This window comes from Meles meles, chromosome 4 (genome assembly GCF_922984935.1).
Source record: "Meles meles chromosome 4, mMelMel3.1 paternal haplotype, whole genome shotgun sequence".
Lineage (NCBI taxonomy): Eukaryota > Metazoa > Chordata > Mammalia > Carnivora > Mustelidae > Meles > Meles meles.
Genome location: NC_060069.1, coordinates 97,222,908 through 97,236,598, shown reverse-complemented (window position 1 = coordinate 97,236,598; position 13,691 = coordinate 97,222,908). Strand labels below are relative to the sequence as shown.

General features: G+C 42.5%; 1 protein-coding gene across 1 annotated transcript in view; it reads left to right on the top strand.

Moving 5' to 3' along the window:
• Positions 1 to 212: 212 nt before the first annotated feature.
• Positions 213 to 13,691, top strand: part of UPK1B (uroplakin 1B) — a 30,583-nt gene continuing 17,104 nt past the window's right edge. The window contains exons 1-2 of the mRNA XM_046003088.1: positions 213 to 306; positions 13,230 to 13,317. Coding sequence (XP_045859044.1) covers positions 13,249 to 13,317 — 69 coding nt within the window. The 5' untranslated portion in view covers positions 213 to 306; positions 13,230 to 13,248. The remainder of the gene's footprint in view (positions 307 to 13,229; positions 13,318 to 13,691) is intronic.

The window sequence follows — 13,691 nt, the reverse complement described above, 5'->3', positions numbered from 1 at the left end:
CTAGGAAAAATCCAGAGGAGCGATGAGCTAAGCCCTGTCAAGGTGCTTCCATCTGTCAGAATCGTACATTCCAAAGTAGCAAAAATCTACGGTCCAAAAACTTCCTGTTACTTCTGACCTTGGCGAGGCAAGCTGAGACAGCATCAGGCTCAGCCCATGTGAGATGCCTCCTCCCAATCACAGACCACTGCTTCTGGTCCAGGAGGCTCAAAGAATTGGTGCTGGCTAGAAAAGCACCTCGGGCCAGAACAGCTTGCAGAGTGGGCCGGCACAGCACAAGAAGGAGGAGAAGGAAGAGAGGGCAAGGTGAGTAGACTGATCTCACTCTGCCAGGAAGCCAAGTGCACTCTCAGTGGTTGGGTTGCCTTCCTGGGAGGTGAGCTGGGGTCTGAAAGGGTAAAGGGAAGAGGTAATTTCCTCGTGAATAGATCTGTTATTTTTGGTAATAAGACTACTATAACAACTTTGTTCTCTTTTACTTTAAATGGTACAAATTGCTTTCTTAAATCATTTGATATTGTCCAGTTCTCAGAACTGAGGTTAAAATTCTGGGAGTATTATTCACCTACCCTGATTTCAACCTCCAATTTCCTGACAGAAAGACCAAGACAAATCCAAGAACCCTGGGAAAAACTTTAACTCCTGATTAAAATTTCAGACAGACCCCTGGGGACCCCAATTTCCTGGTGAAGTCAGAGAACCAAAAAGAAATTTTAAGGAGGGGCACCAGGGTGGCTCAGTGGGTTAAAGGCATTCGGCTTTAGGTCATGATCTCAGGGTCCTGAGATCGAGCCCCGCATCGGGCTCTCTGCTGGGCAGGGAGCCTGCTTCCTCCTCTCTCTCTGCCTGCCTCTCTGCCTACTTGTGATCGCTCTCTCTCTCTCTCTCTCTCTTTCTGCCAAATAAATAAATAAATAAATCTTTAAAAAAAAAAGAAAATTTAAGGAAATGGGCCATGTTCTTTCTTTTTTTTTTTTTATATTTTTTTTATTTATTTATTTGACAGAGAGAGAGAGGTCACAAGTAGGCAGAGAGGCAGGCAGAGAGAGAGGGAGAAACAGGCTCCCCACTGAGCAGAGAGCCCGATGCGGGGCTCGATCCCAGGACCCTGAGATCATGACCTGAGCCGAAGGCAGAGGCTTAAACCACTGAGCCACCCAGGCGCCCCCATGTTCTTTCTTAATAATGTAGTAGGGAGAAACTTTCCTGGTAGTCTTGTCAGAAATCATTTGATCCTGCCTACTCATTTTTGTAAGTAGGCAGGATCTTGTACTACTTACAAAGTAAGTACTACTTACTTTGTAAGTAGTAGGATTTGTAAGGCAATTTACTCATGTTTCTTCTCTGCAAACAGTTCTGTTTAGCAAATGTGTCAGTTGAAATAAGTCAACAAATTAGCTTTATCTATGCAATGTTATTTTTACATAATTTATTTTTACTCTTCACCAATTAGTTGATCTACAGGATCCACAGGTCCTAAATATATTTTTTGTTCTAACAACATTTCTACATGTAATATGAATTAAATTTCAAATAATGTTAGTATTATTTTATGTAAGTTTAAAACCCCACTTGTAACTAGTTTCAAAGATTTTGAACACATTTTGAATTTCATTAATTTCAATGTCTTTTTTAAATTAAAGACAAATTTCGTTGACTGTTTCTTGATACATATGTGTATTTTTATATATTTAAATAGTTTTCAAATCTTGTAAAGAAATGGTTTTTTTGATTAGCTCTTCTCAACAAGGAGAAAGTTTTCTCATTTTGCTTTCTGCTGCAACAGACTTTTTTCCTTTCAGCTACAATAGGCTTAAAAATCAACTCACTTACTTTTTTTTTTTTTTAATTACCTCGGAAGAATAAAGACTTGTAAATCTAAAGGGGAATTTACACACCATTTAGTTAAGAAAAAAAGTGAAACCTCAGAATTTCTTCTTGACCTCTCCTGCTTTGCATTCTTGCTAAGACCAAACACTGATAAGCTCCTGCAGGCTGCCCACACCCCTGATGTTCCCTAACTGGGGCAAAGACCAAATTCAGGAAGAGGTGCTCTAATCCTACCTCCCAGGAGTCTCCATAGCATTCTTGCCCCGGGCTTGGCTCCCGCTGGCATGGCCCATACTTTGGGTCCTCACTTGGCTGAGAATGCCTAAGCCATTGCTTCCATCTTAGTCCTGATTTCAGGTGATTGAATGACTCTAAGGTCAGCGTGACAAGCATCAGGAGTCTAGAGGAGTGCTACCCAATAGAACTCTGTGATGATGGAAATTCTATAAGATAGTCACCAACTACATGTGGCTGTTGAGCACTTAAAATGGGGCTAGTGCAACTAAAGAATTGAATTTCAATTTTATTTAATTGAGCTAGTTTGAATGAAAATAGCTACATGGGGCTTCCAGTTACCATATTAGTGAGAACTGGTTTAGAGCTTTAATGGAAGAAAAACCAACAGATGTTGTGAGCCCTGGGTGTCATGGCCTTGGGAACAAGCACCACTTTTCATCATTCCCAGAGACTCATCCTACCCTTAATTTGAGCAGACCAGCAATTGTTCTGATCTAAAAACCCCACACCCATCTTTCTTCTCCCCTCTAAGTCATACAACTGTCTACGCTTGTCCTGGGTTTCAAGGTCAGGGGTGAGGCAACAGCACAGCGTGTTTCTTATTTCTTCCTCTCCAGTTTCTCTATTTCTTTTTCTTTTGTTAATCCAAATTTCTCTAGAGTGAGCTAGAGGTTGAGGTGTGGTTTGCGTGTTCTCTGCTCGGACAAACTTGAGTGAGGAAAAAAGGTAATGAACTTGAAAAAAATGATCTCATGCTTGGTGGGAGAGTCTCACTTCTTTTTCTTCTGCTTTGAAAGTAGTTTGTTTAGTGAGCAATGGTTTTTAGACTTATTCAATGTGTCTGGAAACATCAACATTACAGATATGAGTAATTTTTATAAGAAAACAAACTCTAGCCTTTTCAAACGTTTGCATTCCTTAGAGCAAAGGCGCTTCTGGGACGTTGAGCAATTTAGTATATTATCATGGTGCCAGCCCACTGGGCAGTTTTCCACCAGGGTGGGGCTCACAGAAGCTATTCTTGAATGTGGAAAACATTTTGAGGCAGGCCACATACTTTCAGTCAGGGGCGATAACATTTCTGAAGTGGACAGCCGCTACTTGGCTCTCTGTCCTCTACCAATCCCACCTTTTAAAATTCTCCTCACCTCATTTGCTTTTTTTCTATCCCTGCCAAGTTAAAAAAAGAAACCTAATACCTCTGTGGGAAGTGCTACTTGGGAAGAACGTGGGAAAATTTCCATAGACTCCATATTTGAAAGAGATGATACATTCTGGAGGCTACAAGGGAAGGTAGGAGGGAAAGCACATCATATTGTCAGGACTCAGTCTCTACCCACAAAAGACAGACCCAAGACCCCAGATCATGAGTTAGGTTAGTCCACTGAGACTCTACACTCCTTGAGTCTCTTTCTTCCTCATGTGTCTTTCCTCTCCCTTTGGAAATATAAGGAAGGGTTTTGATAAAATCATTCACAATGAGGCATTGACATTGATGACTCATAAGACTCACTGTGCCTTTTTATATGGATGTACATTCCAATCAGGAGCAAAGGAATGATTCTCTTGTGGATTTCAGAAAATAGGGTACAGAGTGAGGAAGACCCAATGGAGGGCAAAAATAGAAGGTTCTCTCCTTGCCAGCTTTGTTTATATGGCTCCCTTCATGGCTTAATCTGTAAAAGAAAAGAGCAGGGTAGGGCATGGGACTGTCTCTCAACTTCAAAGAAACATAAAGGGAGGCGGTGTTTACCTAAAAAATGAAGAATGATTAGTGACAAACTCAATAAAAGTCTGTTAAGAGTCAGGAGATGAGGACTAGAATCTTGACTCTGCAAACAACACATCCGTGATCTTGAACAAGTCACTTCCCCTCCAGGAGCCTCAGTTTCCTCATTTGCACAATGAGAGGACTGACTGTGAAGTCTCTACATCTTCAGCCAAATGAAGAGATAATTGTTTTAAGGAAATGGCTCACGTGGTTGAAGGGGCTCTCAAGCCTGAAATCTGTAGGGCTACTGCAAATTCAGGAAAGTAGTTGATACTGCAATCTTGAGTCTGAAATCTGCAGACGAGCTTTCTGTTTTGCAATTTGGGGGCAGAACTCCTTCTTGCCCTGAAAATCAGTCTTTGCTCTTAAAGCCCTCAACTGACTGGAAGAGGCCCATCCATGTTGTGGAGAGTAATCAGCTTTCCTCAAAGCCTATCGATTTAGATGTCAATCCCATCTGTTAAAATATCTTCACAGCTGTGTCTAGACTAGTATTTGACCAAACAGCTGGGCACTGTATCCTAGTCAAGGCCTTAGAGAACACCCTGGTTTATATTCTGTAGGTAGACTGGTGTCATCTGTTTCTCTTTTCGTTCTCTCTCTGGGCCTGTCCTCTCTGGTAAGGGCAACACAGTCATAATCTCTCTCTCTCTCTCTCTTAACAGTCTTTGGTGTGAAAATTTGGCAAAGCTTTTTTTGCTTTTAACTTAAATAAATTCATTAGTCTGCCCCAGTGCACAGGCATCCAGAACCTTCAAAGAACTCTGAAACATGAGCCAGGCCTGACGGTTTTCTTTCCTAGAAGTCATGTTGCCTGTGCTCCAAGTATGCTAAGAACCCCTTCCCAGATGCTCCGCCAGCTATCTATTAAGGAAGTCACCTGTTTTCCAGGAAACTTTCCTAGAAGTGTTCCACTCAACACAGGTCATTTGGACACAGAAATTATGTAATATCATTGTTCACATTTTGACCACAGTTTTCCAACTTCACTCTTGAGTATCTCCTAACTCCCTGGGAACTGCCTTCTAGCTCAGTACTTTCCCCACATCTTTCATTCCTGTTAGTTCTAGAAGTTTGGTTGGTAGCCACTCTGGGGCTTACCATGAGGCTCAGGAATTCAGAGTTGATGAGAGAAAGCTCTCCTCTCTTGCTTCAGCCAAATTTTGATCTGCTTTTTTTTTTTTAAAGATTTTATTTATTTATTTGACAGAGAGAGATCACAAGTAGACAGAGAGGCAGGCAGAGAGAGAGAGAGGGAAGCAGGCTCTCCACTGAGCAGAGAGCCCGATGCGGGACTCAATCCCAGGACCCTGAGATCATGACCTGAGCCGAAGGCAGTGGCTTAACCCACTGAGCCACCCAGGCGCCCCTTGATCTGCTTTTATATATTAGCATCTCATATTAAAATCACATGTCTTTTCCATTGGGGAGGGTATGTGCTATGGTGAGTGCTGTGAAGTGTGAAAACCTGGCAATTCACAGACCTGTACCCCTGGGGATAAAAGTACATTATATGCTTATAAAGAAATAAAAAAATAAATTAAAAATTTTTTTAAAATCACATATCTTTTGAAATGTGGCTCTGTGTTTTAAAACAAAATTAAATCACTAGTTTTAGGTGTTTTCCCCATTCGAGTCTGTTGGCTTAGTCTATCTACTTCAAGAAATTGAGGCAAAGGTAAGGAAAATGAATATTGGTCAGGTAACTAATACTGTGTTAGTATTCACCTATATTCTCACTGAATTTTCACAGTAAACTTTTTCTTTTTTTTTTTTAATTTATTTTCAGCGTAACAGTATTCATTGTTTTTGCACCACACCCAGTGCTCCATGCAATATATGCCCTCCCTATTACCCACCACCTGGTTCCCCCAACCTCCCACCCCCCACCCCTTCAAAACCCTCAGTTTGTTTTTCAGAGTCTATAGTCTCTCATGGTTCATCTCCCCTTCCAATTTCCCTCAACTCCCTTCTCCTCTCCATCTCCCCATGTCCTCCATGTTCTTTGTTATGCTCCACAAATAAGTGAAACCATATGATAATTGGCTCTCTTTTGACTTATTTCACTCAGCATAATCTCTTCCAGTCCCATCCACGTTGCTACAAAAGTTGGGTATTCATCCTTTCTGATGGAGGCATAATACTCCATCGTGTATATGGACCACATCTTCCTTATCCATTTGTCCATTGAAGGGCATCTTGGTTCTTTCCACAGTTTGGCGACTGTGGCCATTACTGCTATAAACATTGGGGTACAGATGGCCCTTCTTTTCACTACATCTGTATCTTTGGGGTAAATACCCAGCAGTGCAATTGCAGGGTCATAGGGAAGCTCTATTTTTAATTTCTTGCAGAATCTCCACACTGTTCTCCAAAGTGGCTGCACCAACTTACATTCCCACCAACAGTGTAAGAGGGTTCCCCCTTCTCCACATCCTCTCCAACACACATTGTTTCCTGTCTTGCTAATTTTGGCCATTCTAACTGGTGTCAGGTGGTATCTCAATGTGGTTTTAATTTGAATCTCCCTGATGGCTAGTGATGATGAACATTTTTTCATGTGTCTGATAGCCATTTGTTTGTCTTCATTGGAGAAGTGTCTGTTCATATCTTCTGCCCATTTTTTTGATATGATTATCCATTTTATGTGTGTTGAGTTTGAGGAGTTCTTTATAGATCCTGGATATCAACCTTTTGTCGGTACTGTCATTTGCAAATATCTTCTCCCTTTCCATGGGTTGCCTTTTTGTTTTGTTGACTGTTTCCTTTGCTGTGCAGAAGCTTTTGATCTTGATGAAGTCCCAAAAGTTCATTTTTGTTTTTGTTTCCTTTGCCTTTGGAGACATATCTTGAAAGAAGTTGCTGTGGCTGATATCGAAGAGGTTACTGCCTGTGTTCTCCTCTAGGATTCTGATGGATTCCTGTCTCACATTGAGGTCTTTTATCCATTTTGAGTTTATCTTTGTGTACGGTGTAATTGAATGGTCGAGTTTCATTCTTCTACATATTGCTGTCCAGTTTTCCCAACACCATTTATTGAAGAGACTGTCTTTTTTCCATTGTATATTTTTTCCTGTTTTGTCGAAGATTATTTGAACATAGAGTTGAGGGTCCATATCTGGGATCTCTACTCTGTTCCACTGGTCTATGTGTCTGTTTTTATGGCAGTACCACGCTGTCTTGGTGATCACAGCTTTGTAATAAAGCTTGAAAACAGGTAATGTGATGCCGCCAGTTTTGTTTTTGTTTTTCAATATTTCCTTAGCAATTTGGGGTCTCTTCTGATTCCATACAAATTTTAGGATTATTTGCTCCAGCTCTTTGAAAAATACCGGTGGAATTTTGATCGGAATGGCATTGAAAGTATAGATTGCTCTAGGCAGTATAGACATTTTAACAATGTTTATTCTTCCGATCTAAGAGCAGTAAACTTTTGAGTTAGTTATTGGGATACCCATTTAGAGATAAAGCTCAACAAGATTAAGAAACTACCTGAGCTCACAAAACTGCTAAGCAGCGGGAATGCCTGGGTGGCTCAGTGGGTTAAATTTCTGCCTTCAGCTCAGGTCATGATCCCAGAGTCCTGGGATCAAGTCTCACATTGGGCTCCTTGCTCAGTGGGGAGCCTTCTCTTCCCTACTTGTGTGCTTGTGCTCTCTCTCTCTCTCTCTTTCTGACAGACAAATAAAATCTTAAAAAAACAAAAACTGCTAAGTAGCAGAGCAGAGATTCAAACCCAGGTCTGTCCACAGCCCCTGTTCTTCCCACTTCACTGTACTTTCTAACCTATTCTGCAATAGAAGTTGCGGCAAACAAGACACTATATATTCATTCATTCATTCATTCATTCTTCATTCATTTATTCAAATACACATTCTAAAATCTACTTCCTTGGCCTTTTATTTAGCAAAATTATTTACTGAGTGCCTACTATGTCTATGTATCAAGCACTGTGCCACCTTGGACCTAGAAAAACAAATGAAACAGGGTCCCAGCATCTCCTCCTGCTTCGAGACTCTTGCAATAAGGTGCAGGGAACCCTTTGTACATTGATACCAGGAGAAAAGAATGCACAAGGGGAGCAGAACAGAGTCCTCCCTAAGTAAATTCTGAAGCCCATGCACAGCAGAGAATCTTGGGTGTCAGCTGGACATCACCTCACAACCTGGACCAGAGGCACTAGAGCTAGCCAAAGGCCCAGGGATGGAGCCCAGTGTCTGGGTGTTAACTGTTCAAGAATGTGTATGGAATGCAGAGAGGTTCCCTCCCATACAGACATGCTGCTTGGTACCTGACTCTGGCCACACCCCAAGAACAACTGGGGAGATTTTTCTTGTCCCAAAGAGATGATTCCCTGCCCCACCCCATTAATCCTTCCATGGAAAATAAGAAGCACACATGGGTAAAGCCTATAGATCCCTACAGCAGAGCACACCCTACGCAGAGGACAGAGGGAAGGTAAAGGGGCTGCTTCCCTTCAACCTGGAAGATGTTACCTCCTGGCTAGGTCCTGGTGTCACTGGTACATAAAGCAAAGCCATAGCCCAATTTCCTGCCCAACCTATATATGCCCCTGGTTATTAACCATAATTTCTTGGGCTTATAAACAAAGAGTGTTTGCCAATCCTTCGCCCATCTTTTATCTCAGCGATCACAAAGACCCTGTCAAACACATTGTGTTTTACCCATTTTGTAAATGAGCAAGTAGACGGTAAGTGGCATTGCCCAGGGGTATACAGAAAGGCTGGGCAAGAGTGGGGTTGGAAGCATGGCATTCTGATACCAGGTCCAGGGCACTCACAGTTAGACCACAGCCACCAGGCCACAGCATGAGCCACGAGAAGCCTACACTCGGTTTCCTAACTGCCATCTCTCCTGACATTTGTGACTGTTTGGTAGATGCAAGAAATATTTTAGGTCCCCCAGACACCGACCCAGAATAAAATACAGGTGACCAAGGAGAGGCTAAGAAATGTCTACTCTCATATTAACCTGCACATGTGCACCTTTTCCTTCCAAGAATTTCAGTCCCTAGGAGTGGGTGAGAGAAATGCAGGTTTGGGGTACATCGAAACAAATTTTCTGGAAAAACATGCAAGTGCAGAATTGGTTTGGGGGAAAATGTAGAAATACAAGTGCAGTGCCAAGGAGCGTAGGAGACAAGAACCTGGAGAAGTGAGTGAAGAGAGGCCCAGTGATTCTGACCTTGGCAAAGGCAGATCATCCAAGCAGCAAAATGGACTTGTTCTCTCTGCTTGAGTGTTGGCAAGGAAATGAGCCATGTGTTGCTTTTTAGATTAGCTCTATGACAGGTCTTTACACACTGTGCAGTGTATAAGGAAATGATCTGAAGCTGAGCAGACCTGGATTTCAATCTCAGCTAAGATTGATTATCTATCTATTTATTTATATGAGAGAGATACAGAGAGGGATAGCTAGAGAGAGGGAGGGTGCACATAAGTGGGGAGAGGGGGCAAAGGGAGAGGGAGATGCAGACTCCCCACTGAGCAGGGAGCCCAACGTGGGGCTCAATCCTGGGACCCTGGGATCATGACCCGAGCCAGAGACAGAGGCTTAACTGACTGAGCCACCCAGGTGCCCCTGAATCTGAGCTTTTGCATTCTCTGGCAATGTGCCCTTAGGCAAAGTAAGCATTCTCTCAAACCTCCCTTTCTTCATCTGTGAAATGGCAAGAAAACGGATTCTCCCCTAGATGTTCCAGGAGGATGACTCTGCTGACAGCTGATTTTAAGCCAGTGAGACTCCCGCACACTCTGACCTCCACTTCAGATGTTACATTTGTGTTGTTTTAAGCCACTAAGTTTGTGGTAACTTGTTACAGCAGCTGTAGGAAATCAGTACAGATTTCGGTAAAACAACAACAAAAACAATCTCTTGGATCTGTTGAGAGATGAACATAAACACCTAACATGAGCTGAGGGGGTCATAAGTGCTCATGAAATGACAGCTTTCAACATCATTTTGTTATTTTGGAAGACAGGAGTGAATTCCTAAGTTAGTATGTGCCACTGATCCCCTGAAGGAGAGGAGAATGCACAGGGCAAAAGGAGAAAAATCTAGCTGTCAGTGACTACAGCAGGTCATGCCCATCACGATATCCCTGCCCTTCCTTAAGTCAGCCCGCCGTCAGGCTGCCACCCCAGCACTTCGTACCGCACGCCCAGCTAGATTTCCTCCCTTCATTCTTCTTTTTGCTCAAAGCAACCCCTCATCTACCTCCTCCTTCTTTCCTCCCACTCTTGTCTGCATGGTTCCCCCCAGTCCTGACAGACAACCCTCCCACAGAGTATTCCTTTGTCTCTTTCCCTAAAACTGAGTGAGGTTGGTCATCTTTGGAAAAGTGTGTTATGAGGCTCAATGAGACACCGGGACCAAATCCCATGTTCAGAATCCCTTCAGCTCCTTTCTGGACCGATAAAGCCCCTCTTTGGTGGCCTGCCTCCCCTTTTCCTCAAATCCCTAGTCCTGTCTCCCTCCTTATTCGACCGCATACAGTCATTTTTGCTTGAATCCATGTTGCTGCAATCTCACTTTAAATTCCTTAAGGAACAAATTGCTTTCTTTCTTTTAAACCCAATGAATCAACACAAACAAGCTGCTACCCAGCAAATGGGTGCCTAATCCTTACTGGTCAAAATGGCACTGCACATGGCTTCTCCGGGTTTTTGCCCTTTACTCTCTATACTTGTGTTGTCTGAACTTTCACCTTTCACCATCTATTTATTTTTGTCTCTAGATGGTAACTCAACTGATCAGGAGAAATATCTGTGCATACCAGTCAGGAACTTTACAGTGTGACTGGTCTGGTCACAGGAGAAAAGATCTCCCTTGGTGGAGTTCATACGTTAACCCCTTCAGGACGCTGAGGCGTGGCTCAGTTACTGCAAACATTGCAGGGAAAAATGATTGTCATTTCTAAGTGGAAACTACACAGGAAGATCTTGTAACAATGGCCTGGTTTCTTCTAGTCACTCAGCAAACATTGATGGAGAACCTATGATGCTCCTAATTCTGGGCACAAAACACTCATGGATTTTAATTCTTTCATTTCCCACGCTGCCCAGGCAAACAAGTAAGGGAAAATAGGGAAGTTGAGATGATGTAGGAGGCTGTTAATGCTTAGAATGTAACAATGAAGTTAAATTTTAGCAAGGGCTGAGTCAAGCAGAAGTCTTGCCTTCCATTGATTCCCGATACAAACTGGGATGTTAGCCAAACTGCCTCAGGTATTACCTCATGGTCACCTTGCTCTTCTGGGTCTCTGCTCCCTGACTTTTCCTTTCCCTGAAATGTCGGTGGACCCCACCTTCCTCCCACACTGCCCTACATCTCTAGTCTACTTATCAAAACCATACACATTCTGCAAGGCTTACATCTTCCCTATTCAGAACTGCTGCAGCACTTAAGGTCTCAATAGATGTAGTAAAGTTATTTAGGAACTATCTTAGCTTCCCTACTAGAGCATAAAATCCCAGACTACAGCAATCTACCTTAGGGACCTTTGATTTAGTACATGAATGCAGGAAGTGAATAGTTACTTAGATCAATAACAGTAAGAAATCGGATGGCTTTTCTGAAGGTATTTTAAGTACGAAAGCTAAAGTAATTGACCCAAACACTTACCCTCAATTTCCTTCCAAGACTTCTCAAGGAGAGAGAGGCCCACTTACTTTTAGTACCATACAAAGCACTAAACCTCATAATTTCTGGGAGCCAGTGTGGCCTGGGGGATGATCTTGGGCTCCAGAGTCACTCAGACCAAGGTCTCCAGCCTAGTTCTTCCACTTACTGGTTGCATGACCCTACGGACCTTAAGTACCTAAATTAAAGCTTCAGTGTCCTCACCTGCAGAATGAGGATCCTCACCTTTTTTTTTTTTTATATTTATTTATTTATTTGACAGACAGAGATCACAAGCAGGCAGAGAGGCAGGCAGAGAGAAAGGGAGGAAGCAGGCTTCCTGCTGAGCAGAGAGCCCGATGTGGGACTCGATCCCAGGACCCCGAGATCATGACCTGAGCCGAAGGCAGAGGCTTTAACCCACTGAGCCACCCAGGCGCCCCGGATCCTCACCTTTTTTTCTTTTTCTACCCAATTGGGCTGTGAGACTGAGATGTGTGTGTGAGAAGCACGGAGGAGAACAGCACATGGAAGGACTTATACATCAGCCCCTCTTCTCCCACTACTTGCCTGGTGCAACAGGGTACTTTATTTTTACTTACTTATTTTTTTCCCAAGTTTTAATTTAAATTCAAGTTAGTTAATGTATAGTGTAGTATTGGTTTCAGAAGCAGAATTTAGTGAATCCTCACATATAACACCCAGTGCTCATCTCAGCAAGTGCTCCCCTTAATGCCCATCACCCATTTATCCCATCCCTCACCCTCACCAACAACACTTACTTTGTTCTCTATAGTTAAGAGTCTCTTATGGTTTGCCTCCCTATCTGTTTTTGTCTTATTTTATCTTCCCTTTCTTTCTTTTATGCTCCTCTGTTTTGTTTATTAAATTCCACATATCAGTGAGACCATATAATTGTCCTTCTCTGATTGACTTATTTCACTTAGCATAATACCCTCTAGGTCCCTCCACATCAGTGCAAATGGCAAGATTTCGTTTATTTTTGATGGGTGAATAATATTCTGAGGTCTGTATGTGTGTGTGTGTGTATAAATAAATATATATTTAGATACCACATACCACATTTTCCTTATCCATTCATCAGTGAATGGACATCTGGGCTCTTTCCATAGTTTGGCTCTTGTTGACATGCTGTTGCAAACATCAGCGTGGAGGTGCCCCTTCAAATCTGTATTTTTGTATCCTGTGGGTAAATAAGCAAGGTACTTTTTAAATCGCCAACTATTTTTGAAGGTAAAAAATATTCTGATAATAGTGGTTTTGAACAGCTGCCTGTAGTCCATATGGGCCCCATCTGCCAACTCTGGCCATGGGTTTGCCTTTTGGGTTTCGGTTCGCTGTGACCAAGGGCAGAAGAGCCATGCCAGGACCACTGCCCAGTCTTCCCACGTCTGCCCTTGTTGATGCGCAGGACCTCAGTTCATCACACAGACGTGTGCAATCTGTGTATTCCACACCTTAAAGGACAACTGAAAGTCACCGATCAGACTCCAGCAAGCTTTCCTTTTTTTTACTTCTAGGTAAAATTATGGTTAAAAAAAAAAATTGCAGCGATTCCTGAACTTAGTAACCAAATTTCCGCCCTTGCTAAATGATTGCCTGACTTTGGTTTGAGTGCTTCAGAACACAAGAAGCTGATCCGCAATGGTGTGAGGTAGGCATGTCATGGAACGAGCGTCACTTGTCACCTGGTCCTACTCAGTCATATTCTTCTCCACTGTGTCTCCAGCTTGTGCCAAATCCTGACAATGGCGAAAGATGACTCCACTGTTCGTTGCTTCCAGGGCCTGCTGATTTTTGGAAATGTGATTGTTGGTGTAAGTATTTTTCAGGAAACTCTGTTCCTTCTGTAATCACAGCTTTTGGATTAATCAAAAGTGAGAGTTTAAAGGAAAATAATGATCTAATTACTGGCTTCCTCTCTCTTTTCTTGATTCCAGGAAATGTGTTAGTAAAATATGTTAGCTAGAACTTACAGAAATAATCATATGTAACTATGTAATATGTTGAAAGATCATGGTTTAAAAAAAAAAAGTTATTTCCCCCCTAACTTTCAAACACAAAAATCTGAAAGAAGTCACGTCCACCATGGTTAGTGTCCAAACGCTCCCACCACATGCACACTTTGGTGTTCCTTTCCTACTTCACCTTGGTTTGATTTCCACAGAACTGTTCTGTAAAGGCTGTTGGG